Source organism: Loxodonta africana, chromosome 21, assembly GCF_030014295.1.
Source record: "Loxodonta africana isolate mLoxAfr1 chromosome 21, mLoxAfr1.hap2, whole genome shotgun sequence".
Lineage (NCBI taxonomy): Eukaryota > Metazoa > Chordata > Mammalia > Proboscidea > Elephantidae > Loxodonta > Loxodonta africana.
Genome location: NC_087362.1, coordinates 68938420 through 68964842, shown reverse-complemented (window position 1 = coordinate 68964842; position 26423 = coordinate 68938420). Strand labels below are relative to the sequence as shown.

The following is a 26423-nucleotide window of genomic DNA, read 5'->3' as shown; positions in this document are numbered from 1 at the left end:
CCATATGTCCGCATTTGTTTTACTAGAATTTTTTCCTCCCAAATCTTTTAGTAAAATTGTCCCTCCAGGAACAGGTACCACGTTGATTCCGTGGCGTGGAGCAGCTTCAGAGGCCTGCAAACCTTATTGGAAGAGCTTAGCCTTAATCCATCCAACTCCAAATCCTACTCAGCCTGGGATTCAGGGCAGCTGGAGCGAGTGCTAGAGCCTTGGTGATATGATGATTAAGAGCTCGGCTGCTGAACACAACAGAGAACCCCTGAGGGAGCAGGAGAGCAGTGGGATGCAGACCCCAAATTCTCGTAAAAAGACCAGACTTAATGGTCTGACTGAGACTAGAAGGACCTCGGTGGTCATGGTCCCCAGACCTTCTGTTAGCCCAAGACAGGAACCACCTTCAGACAGGGATTGAACTGGACAATGGGATAGAAAACGATACTGGTGAAGAATGAGCTTCTTGGATCAAGTAGACACATGAGACTATGTTGGCAGCTCCTGTCTGGAGGGGAGATGAGAGGGCAGAGGGGGTCAGAAGCTAGCTGAATGGACACAAAAAGAGACAGTGGAGGGAAGGAGTGTGTGGTCTCATTAGGGGGAGAGCAATTAGGAGTATACAGCAAGGTGTATGGAAATCCTGGTGGCGTAGTGGTTAAGAGCTACGGCTGCTAAGCAAAAGGTCGGCAGTTCGAATCTGCCAGGTGCCCCTTGGAAACTCTATGGGGCAGTGCTACTCTGTCCTATAGGGTCACTATGAGTCAGAATCGACTTGATGGCAGTGGGTTTGGTTCTGTTTTTTTTTTAGCAAGGTGTATATAAATTTTTGTATGAAAGACTGACTTGATTTGTAAACTTTCACTTAAAGCACAAAAAAAAAAAAAAAAGGAGCTCGGCTGCTAACCAAAAGGTCAGCAGTTCGAATCCACCAGCCACTCCTTGGAAACCCTATGGGGGCAATTCTGCCCTGTCCTATAGGGTCATGATGAGTCGGAATCAACTCAATGGCAACAGGTTTGGTTTGGTTTTGGTTTGGGGTGAGTATTATCCATGCCCTCATGTGCCCACCTGCAGAGGCAGCAGATAAGCCATTCTGGTGGGACATCTGATCCCAACTCATCTCTTGGTGCAAAAAGGCACGGCTTGGAGTTGGTGGTAGCCTCAAAGGTCATGGAGGGTCCCTGTACTCCACCGTCCAGACCTGTGCCAACCCCCTAAGAACTAACGACATGAGCAGTCATTAGCCTCAAGTTACTCTCATTACAGACCAGGGTACCACAGGTTGCCTCTGACTGACCCAAAAATTCATAACTCTCTAGTCCAGAGGTTCAGAGCTGTGGGATTCACTCACTTGGCTCTCGGGGTGTTATTTTTTCCTCTTAAACTAGTTTCCAATATTCGAAAACTCAACAGAGGATTTACAAAAAAGGTCAGATCTCTAGCTTCTTCTGGAAAACAAAAAAAAAATCTGATTGTCTGGCAGCCCTGGGCATGCCCTCCATGGGGCAAACTGCAGTTGTTCCCTCCAGAGAGGGTGCACGCTCTGTACTTCACCACAGTCCCCACCACTCCCTATTGTCTCATGACATTAATCCCAGTCCCCTTCCCTCACTTGCGTGCTCTCCTGGTACCTGGAAGCCTAAGAGTGGCCACTCCTGCTTTAGTCCAACAGTTACCAGTACCAGAGGGAACCAGAAGCCCCATTCACAGAACTCGTTAGTTAAAACTGAACTAAATGGCAACTTGTTTTAATTTCACAATCTCAGTTTCAGAAAAACGTCATCACATTTCTACTCCAGCTTTTCTCAAGAGAGAGAAGGGAGCTGGGAGAAGAGAGAGAACATTGTCCTAGCTTAGCCTGAATAGAGCACATTTAAAATACCTGATAACTTCCTATTCAAACTCCAGCAAGCTCATGGGCTCTTGGCTGATATGGATCAGAGAAGACTTTGAAGGGGTACAAAAGCTGGTTCTTTGCAGTGCCTACCCAGTCATGAGGCCCCCTGGCCAAGGCAGGGAAAGGCCGGGACCCTCATTTCTGCCCCAGCTTTTCCCAGGACATTTTCCCAAATGCCCCCTGCCCCACCTCTGATGTTCCTACTGCTCTGCTTTCACCTGGAGGCTGCAGTGGAACATCTAGGAACCTGAAGACAGGACAGTGGGGGCCAGTTTCTAACTAAAGCTAACCCTCTCCTGCAGGGACAGCCACTTAATCACCTCCCAGAGACACCGGGAGGCCAGAGCTGGGCTTGGCGCAATGGCCTATTTGCTTTTCGGGAAACCGTTGGTGCCGGTTGAGTCAGATTAATAAATACCTTTAGGGTTTCCTCTGACAGCATTCTCCACAGAGGGGCACTTTGAACTTTTTGGTCCCTCCCAGAATCATTAACAACACTGCCCCACCCCCACCCCTGCCAGCTGAACCACCACCAACTTGACAATGAGCTTGAGCGGCAGACAGGCTATTTGCTGGTGTCATTAACCAGCAAATTGACTGCTCTCGTGGGCAGCACGACAAGAGTGCCCCAGTCCCTGCCTTAGAAAAGCCAAGTCCCCTCTGCAGAGAGGCCCCCCAGCACCCCCTTTTCTGAGGCTGTGCTAACCCATGTCAATCACTAACCCATTTCCCTTTCCCACGGTCACCCTAGAAAATAGCCCTTCCTGACATAATCTGAATAGTCTGTGTATTAAGCGCCCCCACAAGACTTTAAGAATCATGAAAGCAGAAACTCAACTGAATTTCTTGCAGCCTAGCTATTGACTGCACCTCAAACACTGCCTGCCACTTACTAGGCACTCCACAAATCCATTTGTTGGAATGAACAGGCTCCCCCAGGAGGCTACTACATCGGGGCTGCCCCCTCAGCCACAGAGGTGGGCTGGCAAAGTATCAGCCGGGACCCCCGGCCACAAAACACAACATGGGGGTGGGGGCGCACCTTGTAGCCTTCCCAGGTCCACAGCCCAGCCACGGCAGGCACCCCCAGAACCAGGGTCTCACCCAAGTGACACTGGCTGCTGCCCAAGGTCCACCAAGCTGTGGGGAGCTGATGACACCCAGGTCCAGGCTGATCTTGAGGCAGGGACACTTTCAGATATTTTAAAAGCCAAAATGTTACAATATTTTCCTGGCCTCTTCCAGTGGCAATCACTCTTCTACCCAGTCACAAAAGCCTCCAGAGAAGAGGACCCTGTGTCCTCTGCCATTCTACAAGTCACCCACACAGGCATGGCACTGTTGTTCTGGTCTAAGTGGCAGGTTTAGGGGATTCGTTACACAGTTTTCTATGCTTTGGCATATTTCACAATAAGAATGAATAAAAGTCAGTCATGTGCTAGGTAAAAGTACATTCAAACGCTGAAGGGAGTAAAATGAAACGTAAGAGTCACCTTCACCTCCCACACCTTGTCTTGCTCCCAGGAGCTGCCTCTGCTAACAGCTTTCTTTGTCCCTTTGGGAAGTAGTTTGTGCATACCAAAAACAAACCAACAAACCCATTGCCGGTTGATTCAATTCCAACTCATAGCGACCCTACAGGACAGAGCAGAACTGCCCCAGAGGGTGCCCAAGAAGCTGCTGGTGGATTCAAACTGCCAACCTTTTGGTTAGCAGCTGAGCTCTTAACCACTGCGCCACCAGAAGTTTGTGCACAGATGAAAACATATGTACAAACCCTTTAAGCACACACATGTACACACAGGACACACTGTACTGCGTCTTTCTCTTTCCCACTTAGAACCTCAGAGACCCTTCCTAAGCAGCAAATACAGACCTACACAGAAATGAATTTACCCAAAGTTTGCAGTTGAAAACCCTCCTCCTGACCTGTGTTTATTGACTGCTCTTGTGGGCAGCCTGCACAGAGGAGCAGATCACGCCATTACTGCATGTCCATGACCACCGGGGGCTGGGCGCGCTGGAGCCTTGTGGCTCTTTTACAAACACCTGGTTTGGTGTATTTGTTTCTCCCTACAATCTCCTGAGCAGTGTCTGGTCTCCCTAAGGTTCCAACAGTGAGGCTGACACACCGGGAGCACCCATCACCAACTTCTTGCAGAGCATCTGACACCCACCCCCAATACCTCCCCCAGGGAACCCGGGAAGGAATCACAGCTGTGAGCAGGAAGACTCAGGCCCCTTCCCTGCTAACAGACAGATGTTTCCAGCTTCCAGGTCCCTGCAAGAGCTCAGCATCTCTTCCCAAGGCTCCAGGAGGCATGTTTCTCAGTCCTGCAGGCAGCAGGTGTGCTGCCCATCTCAGCTACAGGAAAGGTGGCAGGGGGCTGACGACTTACCCCTAGAACTCTGAAGAATAAACTGCACTCCTTGTAAACCAAAGGCAGCTGGGCCAAGTTGGCTTTTACTGCATTTAAGGAGCGTGTGGAGGTGGGTGTGTATGACTGCCAGCAGCACAGCTGAGAGTAAGGCTGCACCGAGCTCCAGATTTGCTAAATAACTACTCCACCACCAGAGTACAATGATGAAGGCCTAAGATCACAGAGCTGTACCGCATCCCTCTCACCAGAAACGTGGACATGGCAATAGAAAGGCCCCGTCCTCTCCTTTCTGCCTTCCTTTTCTTTATACCTTCAGCAAACATTTACCAAGCAGCACCAGGCATACTGCTAGCCAGGGGAGAAAATAGACCAGTCCCACAAAAAACCAAGGAACACAAGCATGAAGACAATAACTGGACTTCCAGTCACAGTGGCTGACTTAATTTAGGCCAGCGGCCCCACTGTCCCCTGCACTGCTCCTCATCAAACACACAAGCAGTCTGGGTACAATACTTGTTTTTAACATAACCAAGCTCGAGGCAAAAAAGGCTCTGCTGCAGGTGCCAGAAATGAGGAGAAAACTCACAGCTAAAACTAAGAGCCAGAGATGAAGCCGGCTGCCCGGCTGTTTAAAGAGGCTGATATGCCTTAGGAAAGACTGGGTTCGCCGGGTGAGGCAGTGCGGCCAGAAGCCACCTACTTCAGAAGGTTTTCCGCTCCAGTTCTCATCCGAACGGCTTTCAGGATCTGCTGGTTCAAGGCAGCCCTTTGATTCTGCAGTTTGCTCCGGCCAGTTTGTGCGAGGGGATTACAGCCCTGCGGAAAAATGACAGAAGCCCCTTCAGAGGTCAGCCACTCTAAAAATGATGACAATATGTAACAGAAAATGTTTAACTGAAAACCTGAACTTTTGTGAAAATAAAAGCAATGTCAAGATAGAAACTGTAGAAAATATAAAGAAAATAAACAACATTCATAATAACACAACTCCAATACAGCCACTGTGACCTGGTTTCTTTCCTTCTCATCTATTTGGTGTGCAATTAGTGGCTGTGCTGGGGTCCCCAAGACGAGCTCCACATTCAGAGATTCATGAGCAAGACTCACAGGACTCAGCACAGAGCTGTGCCCATGGTTAAGATTTATACAGAAGTTTATACAGCTGGATCCTAAGGGGAAAAGGCCAGGCAGACCTGGAGGACTCCATCTGTAGGCTTTCATATGCTCTCGCCTTCCCATGAGGGGGTCGCACAGAGTACACTCTTCCCCCAGCAACAAAAATGCAACATGTGTGCAATGTCTCTGTCCTTGTAGGTCCATCACAGAATCAGCGTCCAGGGATTTTACTGGGGGCTAGCTAGTCACGAAGGCACCCTTACCAAAGTCCCAGACTCCTAGGAGGAAAGCAGGTATTCAGAACAAACCACACTGTTTGCACAATCAGTCTAGACACAGTGAACCACCGTTGTCAGTTAGGACAGAGTGGGAACACTCCAAGAGCCAAGTTTCCAGAGGCCAGGCCAGGGCTAACCTTGCAAGCAGGCCTTTCTTAAGGACAGCAGCCTCGGGTGTGCTATGGTCACCCTTTTCTGCACGGTGGTGCAGTTTATCAAGCTTCTTCACTTAATGCTCTATCATGAAGATTTCCTTTATTATGAAACGTTCCTTAAAAAACACGATTTTAATGACTGCATAACATTGCCTTTTTTAGAATTTACCACTTCCTCGTAGATGGACGTTTAGATTGTTTCCCAGTATCTGCTGTTATATATAATGATTTGATGCACATTTGTGAAAGAATCTTTATAAACCTTGAGTTTTTTCTTTAGGGTATATTTCCAGGGCAGACTTATGGGGTCAAACCTCTTTTAGGTTCCAGCTCAGTTATCTTCCAGGAAAGCAGGGGTACGTCTGTGTGCCCCTGTGTTCAATCTCCTTCACTATTACTGGATCTAAGTCTACTTTTTCTAAGTAACAGTTTTATGGAGATATAATTCAAAGTGTACAGTCCAGTGGGTTTTAGTACACTCACAGAGATGTACAGCCAGCACCACTCTCTGATTTTAGAACATTTTCATCACTCCACAAAGAGACTACTTAGCCACGAGCAGCCACTCCCGTCTCTCCCGTCCCCTCAGCCCCTGGCAACCACAAGTCTTCCTTCTCTCTCTATGGATTTGCCTATTGTGGACATTTCATACAAATGGAATCATAGCACGTATGTGGTCTTTTGTGATGGATTTCTTTCATTTAGTGTTAATGCTTTCAAAGTTCCTACATGCTATGGCATGTATTGGTACTTCGTTTCTTTTTATCACCAAATAACATGCCATTTATGGATAAACCACATTTTGCTTATCAGTTCATCAGTTGACGGAGATCTGGTGTTTTTTCACTTTTTGGCTATTCTGAGTAATGCTGCTATAAACATTATGTACCAATTTTTATGTGGACATATGTTTTCCTTTCTCTTGGGAATACACCTAGGAGTGGAATTGCTGGGTCATGTGGTTAACTCTAGGGAGCCCTATGGCGCCAAGGTTAAGCGCTCAGTAGTTCAAACCCACCAGCTATGGAAGAATCGACCTGGCAATCTGCTCCTGTAAAGATTACAGCCTAGGAAACCCTATGGGGCAGGTCTACTCTGTCCTATAGGGTCACTATGAGTCAGAATGGACTCGACGACACACAACAACAACGATATGGTTAACTCTGTGTCTAACCGTTTGAGGAACTGCCAGACTGTTTTCTGAAGCACCTGCACTATTTTACATTTCCACCAGCCGTGTATAAAGGTTCCAAAATTTCCGCATCCTCACCAATACTTGCTATTGCCTGACTTTTTATTATCACCATCCTGGTGGGTGTGAAGTGGGATTTCACTGTGGTTTTGATTCGTATTTCTTTGATGGTTAACGATGTTGTGCATCTTTTCATGTGCTTATTTATTAGGCAATTTCACTCAGTCAAATCTAATCCTAAGCATCCTCAGTTTATCTTCTTTGGAGAAATGTCTATTCAGGTCCTTTGGCCATTTTTTAATTGGGTTATCTTTTTATTGTTGAATTTTATTCTTTACCAGTTGGATATGTATAAATAGGTATCCCATTCTTCAATTTGTATTTTTTTTATTAGTGAAGGTAAACACTTCTCTGTGTATCAGGTGAATTTCTTTCTTAGTTAATTGTCTGAGTTCCCCATCATTATTTCCTGGGGTATTGGGATTACAATGTTTCATTCTGAAATGTTTAAGATCAGAATAAATGTTTCTTTTTAACCTCATGGTGTTCTTCCCACACACAGACAGGTAGAGGCCCTAGGGTCTGAGTTAGGGCTACATTCCTTTTCTAAGCTTATCTTTGGTTCCTGCCCAATGCCGGGGCTGTGGTTACTCCCTGGGAGTGGCCGGGTGGACAGTATTACATGAAGAGACTGACCTTTCTCTCCAGCTGCGTCACTCCAGTTGCGTCACTGCCATCTGGGCTCTGTGCACACTTAGCCTCCCACACCTCACCCAAGCCACGGCCATAGGCTGGATCCTGAGGACGGAGAAGTCGGGTATCTCCATACCCACAACCTTCTCAGGTCCCCTTTATCAGTGGCCTTTGGACTAGTGGGTATGAAAGGAGTCACATTTCTCCTCCCACAAAGATTCCTCATCCTCACCACCTGTCTCCCACCCAGCCCCACCTAATATTCCCTGTCTCTCAGTGATGGTTTCTCCCAAATTCAAATTGCATATATATTCACAATCTGAGGTGCAATCGATCTTAAAGTTATTATCTTTTAAATCAGTAAATGATTCTTGATTAAAAATCAGAAAATGGTTTTTCTTTTTCCAGATATAAGATAAAATTGTGCTTAATATTAAACTAATTTAATATTAAAGAGCTAAAATAATTGTCAATCTCTTTCCTTTTGACCTAAGAGCTCAGTGGCTGCTAAGCAAAAAAAAAAAGGTCAGCCGCTCCTTGGAAACCCTACGGGGCAGTTCTACTCTGTCCTATGGGGTCGCTATGAGTCGGAATCCACTCAAGGGCAACAGGTTTGGCTTTTCCTTTCCATTTCCTAAATAACTATGAAGGGATGGTTCAGTTTGACTCAGAATGACGTGGTTCACCAATCCTATTTTACAAAGAAGCTTTAATAGCTAATTCTTTTATGTACGTTCTCAAAGCTAAGATAAGCACCCATGCCAGTTTATGGATAAGAACTTTTTTCTGCTCCTAGGCTTTACCCAACTTCTGGCTGGCCAGGAATCACTACGCCCTAACCAGCCCACAAATGTGGGGTCAAGTTTCTAGATAAGGCACAGGAATGCTCAGGATTAGATTTGACTGAGTAATTGGACTCAAAACTACATTAGTTCTTACTGACAGGTAGGAATGCTGGGCCCCACTGGAAACACCAGAAACGCCCAAGAAGCTGTTTGGAAACTTCCCTGAGCCTTGAGAGGGGAATCTGGCAGGCCAGCCAGCCAGAAGGACTCCCTGGCTTCACCAGAAGCCATTAGCCATCCACCAGCCCCTGCCTGGTGGGGATCCACAGTCCTGGCCCACTCCTTAGTTCTCCCTGGTCTCTTCTAATAACAAAACCCTAACTCTGAACAGGAAACCCTACTGGTGTACTGATTAAGAGCTACAGCTGCTAACCAAAAGGTCGGCAGTTTGAATCCATCAGGTGCTCCTCGGAAGCTCCATGGGGCAGTTCTACTCTGCCCTATAGGGTTGTTATGAGTTGGAATCAACTTCACAGCAAGGGGTTTTTTGGAGCCCTAAACAAACAGCTTCCAGACCAGCCCCTACAACTCTGTGGCAGAGACCAGTTCATGACAGGATATAGAGAGTGCTCCAAAACTGGAGGGTTTGCATCCAGGGACCAGGGCAGCAGCGATCTTGTCTGCTTGGTCTGGGAACCAGAGGGACCAACTGAGTTGTCCTGACCTTGAGGGTCACAACCTACAAGTCCAACAGTGAAGTGAGTCTTTCCCCTAGACCGAATCTGATTGGCTCCCTTGCCAGATTAAGATTCAAGCATTTCCATCAGTCTGGAAACGTGGAAGGTGGTCCAACCATCAAAACCCAAGAGAAGTGTTGAGTGAAACCTCAGCTCATCATCAGCTAGGTGGGCATCACCCACAAGTCAGACAGTCTCCATGGATCCCAGTACAGCATCTCAAATACTACAAATCTGAGGATTGGAGATTAGGATCCTAGTGGCAATAAGGATTGGGGCCAGGATTTAAGATCATGTCCTTCCTGCCCCTCTAAGATGAGCTGTGGGGCAGCCTGAGCACTGGGGATGTATGGGAGTATGGAAAAACACACCTGCCACCCCGAGCATAACCCCCTATACTTTCTGGCTGAGGGATGCCTGGCATTGCTCCACCACCCTTTGGGTAACAGTGACCTGTGTCCCCCTCCCCCACCTTGCAGCCTATGGCAGTCAGGGGTGGTAAGTCTATGCTCCTCCACTCCCTTCCCAAGAGAAAAACACCTGACTCCTGCCTGGCCAGTTGGAAGATCAAAGGCCTCTGGTCCCAGAAGTTGGGTCAGAGATGAGCACCAGATGTATGACAACCAGGCTCAATCCGAGTCCCTCAAGAAGTTTTTCTTTTTTCCCACTGGCCTTGAACCCGGGAGATCTGAGGCTGGGCAGGTGAGCCACATAACTACCAGCAGGGGCATGCTTCCCCAGAAATGGAACCAACCTAGAGGGCGCCAGAACTGAGAAACCGAGTCTTGGTGGTATCATTTCAGCCCTAGATGAAGCCATTCCTCTGGACTTCTTAGTAACTACAGAACCAATGCATTCCCTTTTTTTGCCTGGGCCGTTTTTTTTTTAAAGTGAGGTATAATTTCCATATTAAAAATGCACAGCTTCCATTACGGGTGGGAGTGTAAAATGGTGCAGCCACTGTGAAGAACAGTTTGGTGACTCCTCAAAAAGAGACTTATACACCAATGATCACTGTAGCATTATTCACAATAGGCAAAAGGTGGAAGCAACCTAAACGTCAATCAACAGATGAATGGATAAACAAAATGTGGTCTCTGCATACAAGGGAACATTATTCAGCCATGAAGAGGAAGGAAGTTCTGATACATGCCACATTACCGATGAGCCTTGCAAACATTATGCTGAGTGAAATAAGTCAGACACAAAACGACAAACGATGTATGATCTTACATATGTATCTAGAAAAGGCAAATGTATATTAGTGGTTACTGGGGCAGTTGTGGAAACCCTAGTGGCGCAGTGGTTAAGAGCTACAGCTTCCAACCAAAAGGTCTGCAGTTCAAATCCACCAGGCGCTCCTTGGAAATTCTATGGGGCAGTTCTACCCTGGTCCTACAGGGTTGCTATCAGTTGCAATCGACTCCACGGCAACCAGTTTTGGGGGCAGGTGGGAGGCGGAAATTGGGAGTTGTTGTTTAAGGAGTACGGAGTTTCTGTGAAGGGTGATAAACAATAACTTGGAAATGGGTAGTGGTGATGGGTGCACAATATGGTGAATGTAATTAACATCCCTGAATTATACACATAAAAACGGTTGAACTGGCAAACATTTTGTTATCTATATTTTACCACAATAAAATTTTCTTAAAAGTTAAAAGAAAAACAGATTTTAAGTGTACAGTTACTTATTAATGAGTTTAGGCAAATGTACAAGCCAGGCTCTCTGGGCGGTCCAAACAGTTAAGTGCTTGACCACTAGCCAAGAGTTGGCGGTTCGAGCACACCCAGAAGGACCTCGGAAGACAGGCCTGGCAATCTGCTCCTGAAAGATCACAGCCATGAAAACCCTGTGGAGCAGTTCTACTCTGCACACATGGCCATGAGCTGGAATCCAATCAATGGCAACAACGCAACAACATGAAACCACCACCTCAATCAAAATATTGAACATTTCCATCACCCTCAGGCAAACAATGCTCTGATTTCTATCACCATGGATTTTTGCTTCGTCTAGAATTTTACACAGATGGAGTCAGGTAACATGTATTCTTTTGTGTCTGGCTTATGTTGCTCAATGCTATGTTTCTAGATTCATCCATGTTGCATTTGTCAGTAGTGTGTTCCTCCTTATTGCTGAGTAGGATTCAATTGCAGGGATGTACCACAGTGTGTTTATCTGCCTAAGCCATTTTGGATTGGGTTTTGTGGCAGCTGACTAAAGTCCTAACTAGATCAAGTTCCCTGAGTAAGAACACACATGCACACCATTAGTGCATACTCAGATCGCTCACCTGGGAAGCGAGTGTTCAGCAGCAGCATCTAGGCAAAAACCGGAGACACTTAATTTAGAAGAAAAGAAAGGATGCTCAACCTATTCCCACAGGGACCAACACTGGGAAGGTGAAAGGCCAGGCCACCTGGAAGGCAGACACCAAGGAAGCTGTCTTTCCTCCCCCACTGAGGCCCAACTCTGGGCAGTGCCTGGCTCCGTGAACCAGCGTGAACTCTGGGAGCCAGCCGGGGCCGTTTCTCCACACAGCCATAGATAAAGGCCACACATGTAGACATGTTTCCAGCAAATTTAGGGCAAAGTGCAAGCTTGGGATTCGAGGCCAGGAAAGACTGAGGGGTGATAGCACAGGACTGGGTCAGCTCCTAGCCAGAGAGGCCCTCATACGGGGGACGGAAGGGCAGGTGCTTTGAGCTACTTCTCCAGCGCTAAGATATTTTCTCTGCCTTTCTTCCTCCTTCCTTCTTAACAATCCCTCGCTCAACCACCAAAACTCTAGACAACAGAATTGTTTGTTTATGAGTTAGCCAGAAGCTGTCAACCAGAAGGCATGTGATCCTCTGCTATACACACATATATCTCATGTAACTTTTCACCAAGCTGGTGACGAGGGCAGGATGGATGGACAGAATCTGCCTTTTCCATGCCGTAAAAATAAAGCCATGAATTTGGTACTTGTAAAAAGCCCCTGCCCTTCCACGATCTCTGCCAGGTACCAGGGCTGGAAGTTCAGGCTCCAGCATCCAATTCATTCAGAGGGGGAGGGGGTTGAGAGATGAATCGACACTTAGCCATCATCTTTAACTAGCTGGCTCCCTTCAGTCAGTTCTACAATCTTTATAAACTTATTGTATGCTAAGCATGGTTAATTTTCAACAAGCTAAATAACAAAGCTTTTGCTGTGTTTCCAACTACATGTCGAACCTCACAATCAAAAAAATTTCTATAAATCAGAAATATTTCCAGACCCAATGAAGACCTGTTTATTTCAACGAGAAGAATGCACTTGCCAATAGTTAACAGTCCTTATCTAGGAGGGCGTGTGTGTGAGACTTTTAATCTATATGCTTCTGTATCACCTTTTTTATAACGTGTGTTAATTCTGTAATACAAACAATACTGAATAGAAAGAAACTACCTCTGAAGTTGATGTTTTCTGTCACCTGCTTTTTCCTCTTCTGAAAATTACTGTATTTTATGCCATTAATGTGCACATTATACTTTTTTTGCCAACCGTGCAACCCCCCTTGCTATTATCGTAAGCAAGCTATGCCCCACATTGTATGTGTGGGCGTGTTATTTATGTGGACGCATTATTTGCATAAAGTACAATAAGTCAAAACCTGGTATATTCTAAGGGCATACGGCCATAGTGAATTCATGATGGGTCTGACTGGAAGGGCCAGAAGGATTCGCATCTTTCGTCGATGGTCTCTCTCTCCCTGGTGCTATGGAAGGAAGACCTCACTCCCAGCTGGCACTGCTTGCTGCCCATTTTGCCACCCAGTCCTCTGGCTGAGCCACACCAGCGTTTCAATGGCGCTGTGGCCACTGCCAATGCAGCCTTTTGTCACAAGACTGGTACCTGGGCCAAAGGAGGAAGTGGTGATCAGGCTAAGCCCATGTCCAGCGGCATCAGGTGGTGTCTTGGGACTAGTCCAAATAGCCCCAGGAAACAAGGGACATTTACACTGTTACAGCTCTTCACATTGACTCGCCTGAGTCACCGTGAACATCTAGTTTCTGCCAGGGAACCCCTCTTGGCCACGATCTGGCCTCCTACAGTGTTTACAGGTATTTGCCAGGCAGGCCCTCTGGCTACTGGTGAAATCTGTGTAGCTGGAGAGACCCTCACCAAGGTCATGGTCAGCCTGGCCTTTAGGACCTGGCTCAGACCATGGTAGAGTACAGGGAGGGACAACACTGCCAAGCTTTACCCTCCTCTTCCTTCTCCTCCTGTCTCCCCATAGGCTTCAAAGGGATGGGTCCAAACAACTTGAGGGACAACATCACTCACTGCTTGTAAAGCTGGAACTGATAAGCCCTCCATGACCCACATTGTGCTCTGAGGACTCAGCCCAGCAGAAGGCTTCCCCACACAAGGTGCTCATAAACCATGCAAGGGGGCATTAACATGGAATCAGATCCCACTAAAATGAATAGGGGGAACCCTGGTGGTGTAATGGTTAAGAGCTCAGCTGCTAACCAAAAGGTCAGCAGTTCAAATCCACCAGCTGCTTCTTGGAAACCCATGGGGCAGTTCTACTATGTCCTATAGGGTCATTATGAGTCAGAATCAACCGGATGGCAACAGATTTAAGACGCATGGTGCAGAGTTTAAACCTAAACTATGAGCAGCGTTTAGGTTTAAAAAAAAAAAAAGAATTCTCCTTCCTTCTCTGCTGGAGCCTCAAGGAAGCCCAGAGTAAACAGGGACAATAAACCAGGACACAATGAACCTTGGGGCCCTGAACAGCCTCAAGGGTTCTGCAAACAACAAAAAACTTCTTCCATGGCTACTGAGTAAAAACAATGGAGCCAAATTCATCTGGGGTCATTAGTGTTCCCAGAGGCTGAAGAGGCAGCAATAAGAGCTGCCGATGCTGGACTTTGTACTGACTCTCTTCTACTTGTGCAGCGACCTTGCCTGTAGGGCCTTTTAGACACTTTTCAACAGCCTCGGGGAAGCCTTTTCTCTAGCTTTTGTCCAGCTCGTTTTCTCTTGGCCAAAGACAGGTCTCCCTGTGGGTTTTCAAACCAGAGAGCCCCCGAGAAAGGACCTGCCATCGGGATACAGTGGTCTGGAAGCTTGCATTGCTCCGAATTTCACACACATTCTTCCAAGGCTTTTGTTCAGATGAGCGTAAAAATCTGTTTGGCAGAAAGAAGCTACATTTCCACTAACCATCCTTTTAAAATGAATCTTATGACTGCCCCTTTATTGCAGCATATTCATTTAATGAGAACAAAACTAAAACAGTGAGGAGCCAGAGAAAAGGAGAGACATGATATTGCCGTAAACCAGGATCGATTCCAACTCACCTTGACCCTTATAGGATCGAGGAGAACTGCCCCAAAGGGTTTCCAAGGATGTGTCTTTATGGACACAGACTGCCACATCTTTCTCCTAAGGAGTGGCTGGTGGGTTCGAACAGCTGAAATTTTGGTTAGTGGCCAAGTGCTTTAACCACTGTGCCACCAGGGCTCCATCAGGAATAGTCAGCTTGTTAGTTTGTTTAATTCAGAGAGAGCTCACCCCCATCCCATGCTGCCACCCCAGGCTTGGAAGACAGTCTGTAATGGGGTGTCCATGCCCAATCTGAACTGAGTTGTGCCCTCGGACCCTATACAGCCAAGCCTAACACAAAACCAAGAAGACTGATTTACCAGGGGATCTGCTTCTGTCGGTGATTGTCCTGTATATTCAGGGTCCAGGCATGGTGGCATAAGGGACTTTTGGGCAACTAGTTTTCATTTTGTGTGCAAGCCACATAAAATACAACTGCAATTCTGACTATGCCCTGTGGGCCTCACTTCTTGCTCTCGGACTAAACCAAAGAAGCTTTGCAAATATGGCCTGAGCTATCCAGACAAAACCCAAACTCCCAGCACTTCTCAGCACCCCAGGAAATAAGGCCAGCCGTGAACCACCACAGAAGCCTTACTGAGTCAGGGTTGGAGAGTGCCCCAGAACCTTACAGGGTCAAGCATGGAGCTGCCACTCAATAAATACTTTTGGACTGAATGGAGCAGAATGACACTTAAAGAAAAGAGGAAGGGAGTGTTATGGGTTTTATTATGTCCACCCAAAATATGTGTTATTAATCCTAACCTCTATGCCTGTGGTTATAATCCCATTTAGGATAGCTTGTCTTTGTTATGTTAATAGGGCAGGATTAGGATAGGGTGTGTCTTGAGTCAATCTCTTTTGAGATATAAAAGAGATTAAACAAGCAAGCCAGAAAAGCAAACATAGTAGAAGAGAGATGCCAAGCCACATGAAGATTGCCCAGGAACAAAGCTCAAAGCAACAAGGACCTTCCTCCAGAGTCAACAGAGAGAAAAAGCCTTCCCCTAGTGCTGGCTGTTCTGAATTTGGACTTCTAGCCTCCTAGTCTGTGAGAGAATAAATTTGTTTGTTAAAGCCATCCACTTGTAGTATTTCCGTTATAACAGCACTAGATAACTAAGACAGAATTTGGTACCAGAAGAGTGGAGTGCTGCTCTAACAGATACCTAAAATGTGGAAGCAGTTTTGGAACTGGGTAATGGGTAGAGGCTGGAAGAGTTTTAAGGTGCCTAATAGTAAAAGCCTAAATTGCCTTAAGAGACTGTTGGTGGAATTATGGACTTCAAAAGTATTTCTGGTGAGGGCTCTGAAGGAAGTGAGGAGAGCTATAGAGAAAGTCTCAATCGTCTTAGAGAATACATATTGCACCAGCAACAGAATGTTGCTGGAAATGTGGATATTAAATGTGCTTCCGGTGAAGCTTTAAAAAAAAAATGATGAACAGGTGATTGGACAACGGAGGAAGGACTATGCTTTTTATCCAGTGGCAAAGAAGTTGTCTGAATTATGTTCAAATGTTTCGTGAAAAGTAGAACTTGTAAATGATAAACTTGGATTTCTGGCTGATGAGATTTCTAAGCAAGATCTTAAATGGGCCACATGGTTTCTCCTTGCTACTTATGGTAAAATGTGAGAGGAAAGAGATGGACTTAAAAACGAACTGTGCAAAATGAAAACAGAACTTAAAGATTTAGAAAATTCTGTGTACAAACTAAGGACATGTGTTTTAGAATTTTCACCAAGGACATGGCTACACGGTCTTTTGTGAAAGAGATTAAGCCTGTGACTGATGGACCTAAGCAACTACCACAACCGAAAACCTAACAGCTTAGACTGAAGGGGACGGAGAAAGAACGAAAGGAGAAAACACTGTCTGCCTCTTGGAACTCTACAGGCAGAAAACCAGCCGAAGGAGCTACACCTCTTGTCCTCCAAGAAAAGAAAAGGACCATCCCCAGAGCAAACAGCTCAGAAATCAGCAGAACTGTTAGAAGGAGCATGAGGAGCAGAGCCTTCTTGGTTTCAAAGAGTGGGGCCACAGTCTCCTGGACCTCAAAAGGTAGGACCACAGCCTCCTAGGTTTCAAATAGTAGGATTTTGGCCAACTAGGTTCCAGAGTGTGGGGCTGCCATTAAGGTATGCCGGGGGATGGTCCACTGCCCAAAGCTGAGAAGGCCAGTTGTCCTGCTCAAGGGGCAGAAGAACAGGGCCTGTTGGTGCCAAGGGCGTGGGTTCGCCACTCAGACAGACTAGGAGAATGGGGCCGCCCAAAGCCGAGGGAGACAAATTGTCATCCCAGTGGGCCTGGAAGGCAGAGCTGAAGCCTACAACCAGGGGTCTCTACCTAGAATCCAGAGGGTGTGGCCAATGCCCAGAGTCTGGAAGGCAGGGCCACTGCCCAGATGGTCCCAGAGAAGAAAGGATTATTTGAGAGCCAATTTAATTTGTTCTGCTAGGTTTTCAACTTGCATGGTACCTGTTATCCCTTCTTTCCCTCCAATTTCTCATTTATAATGGAAATGTCTACCTTGTGACTGTTCTACCATTGTACTCTGGAAACAGACAACTTGTATTCTAGATTTCACAAGTTCATGAGGAATTTTGCCCCAGGACAGAATTTGCCTGAAGACTCACCCATATTTGATCTAGATGATTCAGAAGATGAGATTTGGGGCTTAGAGTTCATTTAAGACTTTTGGGACAATGTGATGGGGTCAATGTGTTTTTCACATAGCAAAGACATGAATTTAGGTAGGCCAAAGAGTGGGATGTTATGGGTTGAACTGCGTCCCCCTCCCAAATTTCTGTTTGTTAAAGGCATCTACTTGTGGTATTTGTTATCACAGCACTAGATAACTAAGACAGGGTCTAAAATCTCTAAAATGCAAAGACAGGCAAAGGGAGCCTGATTTGGGGGCAGTCATAATGGATTCAGATCCCTGGGTACCCCGACTGCATTTCCAGGTGGTTCCTCACCTACCGCCTCTGGGTGGCCACCGCTCACAGCAGCTGCTTCCAACCCTCACCTACAGCCGCTCTATAGTCTTCTCTTTCTCCCCTGAATCTTCACAGTCCTACCATCTTCAGCTTTCAAAAGGCTCAAGACGTCCTCATTCTAAAACAAGCCTGTCCTTTCCTTCTCTACCCATCTCCTCCAGCCCTTCTCCCCTCTGCACCCTGATACACTGACTTTTGCCCCTAACTTTCCACCCACTCATTTACTAACAACCCCTAAATGACTAAATCCAGTCCCGCCCAGCATTGCAACTTGTCCACCACATCTTGCCACTAGGATTGTTCTCCCAGCTTCCTGGATGGACACCATGGCCTCCTGGCTTGCCTCCCATCTCTGCCTGTCCCTTAAATGTAGGTATTAGTGTCCAGGGCTCTCTCCCTGGTTCTCTTTTCACTCAGCATCCCAACCTCCTCCCACACTGGTCCTTCTAAAGTTGTATCTCCAGCTGGGGTGCTTTCATGGCTGCCAGGTCTGTGAAACCCACTCCCCCGTGGGACCATCCAACTGATGATCTCACAGGGACCTCAAATTGCCTATCCCCACACCAGCTCTCCTCCTGGCTCCCTCCATCTCAGTGAGCAGCATGACCACGCACCCAGACAACTAAGACAGAAATCCTGAACCCCCGCCCTTGGCAGCACCTTCCCTACCATATCCTACCCCATTAGTTCTTCTCATCCTTGTTGACACCACCTTTGCCCAGACCCTTATCATTTCCCACCACCTCAGAAGGAGGGGCAGTAGAGGCTGTGTTTACACAGCATTTTATATAACTGACTGTAAAGCTATCAGTAGTCTGTATCTGAGTAGGAACGGCAGAGATAACGGAGATTACAGTGGGCACAATCCTCCCAACCCCTCCCTGCCTTTTCCTCTCCCCTACCCCCATATACTCTGTCCTGTAGGGTCGCTATGAGTCGGAATCGACTCGATGGCACTTGGTTTGGTTTCTTTGGTTTACCCCCATATACTGACCACTCAGCTGTCAAAGAGATCTTTCTCTGACATGATCTCACGTCTTGTCCTGCTTTAAATACTTTGATAGATCCCCTTGGTTCCCCGGTTCCTGAGCAGGATGAGTGACCCCTAACGGCCAAGTTTCCATTTATATCTCCACACCGGAGGGTTCCCTTACAAGGCTGACAGTTTCATGCCTTTGCCCATGCTGTTCCCTTCACCTGAAGTGCTCTTCCTTCCCTTTTTCACCTATATAACATCTAACCAGATGACATCGAGTCGACTCCAACTCGTGGCGACCCCATGTGTATCACAGTAGAGCTATGCTCCATAGGGTTTTCAATGGCTGATTTTTTCAGAAGTAGATTACCAGGCCTTTCTCCTGGGGTGTCTCTAGGTAGACTCAAACTTCCAATCTTTCAGATGGTAGCCATGTGCATTGACCCTTTGTACCACCCAGAGACTCCATATAACATCTATCACCCCCGCCCCATAATTTGCTTTATGTCAAACTGGCTCAGATCACAGATCAGTAAGATTCAACAGCCACACTTTTTACTTTCCTTCTACAATAAAAAAAAAAAAAAAATATTCTTTGGACTGGCCTGACCGTAACACATAGCTCAGTGATCACTACAAGGTCTCGGTTTCAAAAGGGATGCCTTCTAATAGTAAAGCAGTGATTCACCTTATTTTACACTCATGACTCTCTCACCCATCATCAGAGAAACTGAACCCAGTTGTTCTCCAACCCTTCTGCCCCTCCCGCTGCCCATTCCTCCCCAGGTGCAGCCACAGGTCCAGGGAGCCACCTGTTCAGGGGACACACACTTAGGGTGGAAATGAAGCCCCAGCAAGAGTCAGCAACTTGCTGGAGGCCACACGGCAATTTTGTGGGAGTGTCAGTCTGGGCCCTGGGGTCCTAGAACCCAGATCTAGGAATTCCCAGGCCAGGCCTCTGTCTGCAATTCCATGGCCTGTGATCCTCTGTCCCAAAAGCCGCACATAATTAGAAGTTATAATCCTGTAATTCCATGATGACATCTTTGAACTTAAATATATCTTAAAACTCCTCTCCCTTTTTTTTTTTTTAATACTAAATGCGATTTGACAAAAAGAATTTTCCCCACTCTGTTCCCACCTGTTTCCAGATTCCCTTTGTGGCCAGGGTTCCTGAGCAGTGAGCAAAACCCAAAAGGCGAATCACAGGGTAGAAAAAGATGCCAAGACCATTTACCAGCTGGGTCATAAGGCTCTGAACAATTAAGAATTGATTGTCCTGTGGGAAACAGTTCCACTTCCCTATTTGTAATGCAGCGCTCTGCCTTCGGTCATATCTGCTATTAAAAAAACAGTCTCTCAACCCACCCAGCTATTCTTGGCCAAGTTCCAAATGATATTTTTAGACTCGCCAGGGACCTGCAAGGAGGAAGGTGTGGAAGGTGTCACGCTGACTCCTAGCTCGCCAAAGCATCTTTGTAGCCAGGCCCTTTTGCCTGCCGGCATTCCAACGCCCCTGCCCCGCCGGCTAGGGTCACTTTTAAGGCACTGGGTGGCTGGACTGTCATCTCCTGAGCGAGAGGCGACAAAGTGTACCGAAGGACACCTGGACGTGCAAAGCGCTCGCGGAGCCCGCCCTCGCCACCTTCCCCGTCTGTCCGGCAACCAGTTAAATCCGCTTCAGCACAAAGTGAAAAGAGGAAAGACCGCGCGGCCTTCGGGTCCGCGGTGCTCAAGCCCTCCTGGGCCACTGGGGGCAGGGAGTGGGAGCATCCGAGATTCCCTCCCACCAGCAGCTCTTCCTCCCTCACTCCTGAAAAAGTGGACAGGAGGACACTGGAGGCATTTTGGAGGGAAAACGAGAACGCCGGCCCGCCTAGGGTGGTCCCTTTCTCCACCCGCGCCCACCTAGAGCGCTCCGATGTAAATTGGACCTGGGTGCCGACGCGCGGCGAGGCCGAGGGCGCGAACTCAGCTAGCAACCGGCCCCTCCCCCCCGCCGCCGGAATCACTGGCTGGGGCGACCCGGCGCACCGCCCTCCGGGGCCCACGATCCCTCGCCAGCACCTGCGCGGGGCGGCCCCGTGCGCCCGCCAGCGCCCGACCGCACCTGGGCGGGGGCGGTCCGGTGCGCCCTCCACCTACCGGCGGCCGCGATCCTCCGCCCGCACCTGTTCAGGGCGGCCCCGCAGGCCGTCGCTCACCCTACCCAGCGACCCCGACCCTCCGCCCCGCCTGCACCAGGCCACTGAGTCCCCCTCCCCCCTCCGGGCCAGGCCGACCCGCCGCGCGGTCCCGCAACCCCTCCTCATCCCTGGGGAAAGGAGGGCTGGAGCCCGCAGACTCGCTCGCCCGCCCGAAGGCCCCCACCTTCCGAAAGTAGCCGTCGCCTTCCTTCTCCAGCGCCTGGGGGGCTGCGGGCAGCAGTGCGTCGGTCATGCTGGCGGCGCGGGCGCGGAGGGTGGACTGAAGCTCCTCGAACTCCGCCAGACTCAGAGGGCGCCGGGCAGGGCCCCGGCCCGCCCCGCCCACCTGCCCGCCCCTCCGGCTCAGCCCCCAGGCCGAGCCCCCAGGTCCCTGGGGCCCCGCCCCGCCCCGCCCAGCTGCCCGCCCCTCCGCCGCAGCCCCCAGGTCCCTGGGGCCCCGCCCCGCCCACGCGACCACGCCCCCGGCCCGCCTCTTCTCCGGGATTGGCCCGCGCAGAGCCCGCGCCCCAGGCCAGAGTCTCTCGGCCCCCGCCCCGGGCTTGTCGCCCGCCCACTCCGAGCCTCAGGGTCCTAATCTGGGTGTCGTTGCTGTCTCAACCTTGTGAACACTGAGGTGGCCCAGGAGACGGGGCGAGACTTCGGAATGCAGCTCGCTGGACCCGCCTTCTCGCCTGGAGGGATGGGTGCCTCGGGGTAGATGTGGGGGTCGCGGGTGAGATCGTGACCCCTCCCAGAGGATTGCGGACGCCGCGGGGACAGTGACCAGGCCGGACGCCACGTTGGACCTTGGGCCGGGCAGTCAAGAAAAGTTTCCCGCAAGCAGGAAGGGACACGGAGGCCGAGTCCGGGACGCCAAGGAAGAGTTTGCTGAGCCACCGAGGACTTGGCCGGGACGACTCTGTCGGATCTGCGTGGCGGTCAACGCACTTGCCACCCTACCCCGCTGCAGGGATGAGGGCAGATCGGCTGGGGATTGTGGACCGCGCGAGGGTCCACCTCTCCAGACCTCAGTTTTCTCACCTGTAAAATGGGCTTGATCACGCTCGTTTGGGCTTGCTGAAGGTATTTCGACAAACTGCTAACCAAAGGGTCGGCAGTTCGAATCCGCCAGGCCCTCCTTGGAAACTCTATGGGGCAGTTCTACTCAGTCCTATAGGGTCGCTATGAGTCGGAATCGACTCGACGGCACTGGGTTTGGTTTTGGTTTTGGTGTGTTAAAGCTCTTAGGTAGGGAGTGGGGAGCGAAAAGGAGACCTCCCAGTACGGGCCTCGCACCTGTCTTCCCCTTGCCCCTAGCTGATCCGAAGACTCCTTAGGGATGCCCAGCAGAATGCCCCTCCTGGACTCTGCAGAGCTCCCCAGCCAGCTAGGCCTTGCCCCTCGCGGCCGCCAGTCCTGCAGTCACTACCCCTCCCACCCCCACTCCTAGCAAAGGGAAACCTTTGCGCAGTTCCTTCAGGCCCTCGCCGTCTGTAGGTGCCGCAGATAGAACCGAACACAATCTACTTTCAAAACAAGCTAAGCGCCTCATTCTCTTAAAAAAAAAAAAGGGGGGGGGGAGGTGTGGGCATTAGCGGTTGTTGGAGACTTAACACACATTGCGCCCACAACCAAGAAAAAGTAAAAAAAAAAAAAAAAAAATTCACCTCGTCACTGCCGACCCAAGCCCTGAGCACCCTTGTAGAGCCCAGAGAGACTGCCCGAGAAAAGGCATTTTTCGAAAAGGCTTGTCTTTAATTCTAAGAAAGAACCTCCAGAGTCCTAACGACTCAACACCGGAACAGGTGTTTGGGAAATTCCCTGGCGGATGCAATAGCTTCCCTTCACTCTGAGGGACAGAGCCAAAGCCAGCCAAACTCGTTGTGGTTGAGTCAATTCCGACTCACAGCGACCCTATAGGGTTTCCAAGTAGCGGCTGGTGGATTTGAGCTTCTGACTTTTTGGTTAGCAGCCGAGCTCTTAACTACTGTGTCAGCAGGGCTCTGCATAAGGTCAGAAACGAGTTCTAAAGTAATTTCAGCAAACTTCTATCCCCTATACTTAATTGCCTTGGAAAACTACAAGTTGGCTGGGAGTTCAAAACAGCCATTTTCATTTTAGAGATTGGGGGAGTCTGTCTCTTCTATTTGTAATAATTATAATCATGTTGTCATTAATAGAACCTCTACTCTGGCCAGAAAGTTATAGATAGTATGTTTAATTAGCACGACACCTTCTGCAAATAAAAGGATTAAGTAATCTCCATTGGACAGATGAGAAGACCAAGGTCAGGTCAGCAGCCAAGGGCACACTTGCCGTTGGTGGCTAAGCTGGGTTTTTAGCTCAGCCGTGCTGACCTCCTATTACCTTTGGATTTTTGCCATCTCCTTCTACCACCTTAATCTCAAATTGCCTTGCAATTCGTTATATATGTATGTGCCACTTGTACTTTTATTAAGAATATTTTCTCTTTAAGATTGCTCACTTTGTTCAAAGTTTTTTTTTTTTTTTTTAAATGCAACCGTGTCATAACCGTAAGTGGAAAACCAGTGATACTTTGCCTTTGCCCTAAGAGGAGATAAGTATAAAAGTGAATACAATGAAAACCAAACTCTGTGATTTAACCTAGCCAGACACCGTTACCTGCTGGAGCCTGCTTCTTTTATTTAAAAGGAAGAAGAGCAAGAAGAGAAAGCAGCATCCTACTAAGACCTCCCAGGACTATCTCCTGGGCATCTTCAGGGAAAAAGGAGCACCTCTCTGTGAGAGACACCCTCTAGCCATGTTGAACCATCTTGAGTGTTGCCCCTTGAGGTGGGGCAGGACCAGCCATCTGTGGCCATTCTTATGGCTCATCTCAGGGGGCCCTGGGCCCCATAGCTCTGATCCCACTGTGATCAGGAAATGAGAACCAGAGGGGGAGTAACTGCTTACTTCCTATTTGTCAGCCCCATTGATGGTGTGTGTGACAAGACCCCCCCAAGCCCCTGTGCCCCTGACAAAAAAGCTGGAGTGGGAATCTCTGACCGAGACAAAAAATTAAAATCTCAACTGACAACAACTATTTTGCCAAGTTCCCATTTTACCATCTGGATGAGGTCAGCTGTTGACCACTCAGGGATCTAGTTCCTTTGAGTAAAATGTCAGTCTCACCTCCCAAGATCTGCTCATTGACAAGGGAGCACTGCCTTGTCCAGGGACACAGCCAGACCTACAGACAAACTGGGGAAATCGGATGAAATTTGCCAAATTAAATGCAGAAATTATAAGGTAGTCTTTAAGTGAATAAAATTTGTTGTAAATTATGGACCCAATTTTACAAAAGAAAAGAAATTGTAGAAGGAAATTGAGGCCATATGGTTCTGTGGAGGAGCACCAACCAGAGAAAGCAAGACCCAGGCTCAGCAGCCTTTGACACTCAGTCACCTTGGCCTTTTACCCCCTGTGGCCTCAGCTTCCCCAACTGTGAGATGCATTCATATGCATAGCTGTTGTTTATTGCATACTTAGTACATGCTGGGCACTATGTTAAGCACTTTGTATTATCACTGTCTATTACCCTAAAACTGTGCAGAGGCTACTGTAGCATCCCATTTTACAGATGAAGAAGCTGAGGCTCAGTGGTCACCAGCCTGTTAAGTCCCAGAGCCAGGGCTTTCTGATGCTAAGCTCCTGACTCTCAACAATTATGCTACACTAAACTCTTACCTGGGATTTAAAAGAAAAAAAATATCTTGGCAGACAGGGGAGAAGTGATTATAGGTTACAAACAAATGAATGACAGAATGGCTAGAAGGAAAAACAAAAATCACCAGGTGTTGACAAGAATGCAGAGCAATCGGGATTCTCATACATTGCTGACGGGAGCGTGAATCAGTACAACCACTTTTGAAAACTGTTTGGCATTATCCACTAAAGTGGAATACATACATACCTTATGATACAGCAATTCTACGTCTAGGTAGATACCCAAGAGAAATGCATTTATCTGTACACCATAAGACACGTATAAGAATGTTCATAGCTGCACTATTCAAAATAGCCCCTCATAGAAACTACAGTAAAACCTGAGAAAGCCAGAACCCATGTAAAGCAGAAACCTGTCAGAGAAAGAAAACTCAAATGTCTTCCACTAATAGAGAGCAATAGGAAAGCAGTTAAGACTGCACCCTGTCAAAGGCGGAAAACTTATGATACCTGGAAAAACCAGGCGGTCCCGTCGAGTTCCCTGCTCTCACAGGTTTCACTGTACGCAAATGCCCATGGACTATAGAATGGCTAAGTACAATGGAAAACTATACACAATGAAAATGAACAATTGCTATTGTGAACAACATCATGGATGGCTCTCACAAAAATATTGTCGAGCAAAAGAAGCCAGAAGTGAAATACTATACAATTCCATTTTATATAAAGTGCTAAACTCGTCCACGCTGGGAGTACTGACTTTGGGGTTGTGGACATTTTCTGCTTCTTGATCTGCATGCTGTTACACGAGTGTGTTCATTTTGTGAAAATACATTGAACTGGGTGCTTATGATTTGTGCACTCTTCTGTATATTTTATGTTATTCTTCCAATGGGAGAAACACACACACACACACACACACAATGAGTGACATTGATTACCGAGCACAGAGAGGGTTTCTTCCTTGTCATGAAGGACCACCATATGGCCAACAAGGAATTGCAGACCAGGAAGGAGAAATCACTCCCTACCCAGATGACCCAGCCCATCTTCCTATCTCTAATTTCCTGATAAGATCCTAAAATGTCTGCATTTGCATAGCTGCTATTGATTTGTATAAAACCTGTTGATTCTAGGTTGTAAGGGACCGTGGTCACTGAAGAAACACCCAGTAGCCCCCTTCTGAAGACATCCAGGAAACAGCTGAGAGCTACTCCTTGAGGAAGCTGCAGGGACTTTGAAAGGTCCTTAGTCTCCTGAGCTTCAGTGCGCAGGAGTCTGAGGGGTTGGTTATTAACTGTTTTACCAAATGCTCATGATTGTCAGGAATCTGATTAGGTGAAAAGGTCAATAATGAATTTACTGGGTTTTCCTTGCCACTTTAGAAGCTATAGGAGCCCCGGTGGCACAGTGGTTAAGAGCCGACTGCTAACCAAAAGCTCAGCAGTTCAACTCCACCAACTGCTCCTTAGAAACCCTGTGGGGCGGTTCTACTCTGTCCTATAAGGTAGGAGTCAGAATCTACTCGACAGCAACGTGTTTGGTTTTGGTTTAGAAGCCATAAACTATAAGAACATGAGTTTGAGTTTTTTAGAAATAAAATCATGGACTTGCATGATTTGCCTGGTTTCAATATGTATGTTTACATTCATGATGACATTTGGTGTTCAAAGGATGACCCTGGGGTCCTGCAGGACAAAACACAGAGAAAGATTCCTTTAGTACATTAAATATGTGGAGGCCAGAAAACCAAAACCACACCCGTTGCCATCAAGTTGATTCCAACTCATAGTGACCCTATAGGACAGAGTAGACTTCCCCATAGGGTTTCCAAGGAGTGACTGGTGGATTTGAACTGCTAATCTTTTGGTTAGCAGCTGAGCTCTTAGTAGGCAGGAAAAGGTGTAATAAATACAAAAACCTTTAAAACGAAAAGTAAGCCACTGACAAAAATGTTTTGGAAATAATGAAACATAGATGTGATTA

The 26423-nt window shown here is 47.8% G+C and overlaps 1 protein-coding gene across 1 annotated transcript in view; it reads right to left on the bottom strand.

Annotated features, from left to right (window-relative positions):
* RHPN2 (rhophilin Rho GTPase binding protein 2) overlaps nt 1-21033 on the bottom strand; it is a 59011-nt gene extending 37978 nt beyond the window's left edge. The window contains exons 1-2 of the mRNA XM_010596115.3: nt 20935-21033; nt 4973-5088 (exon numbers count right to left, since the gene is read on the bottom strand). Of these exons, the coding sequence (XP_010594417.2) occupies nt 4973-5088; nt 20935-21003 (185 nt within the window). The 5' untranslated portion in view covers nt 21004-21033. The remainder of the gene's footprint in view (nt 1-4972; nt 5089-20934) is intronic.
* Between the last annotated feature and the right edge of the window lie 5390 nt (nt 21034-26423).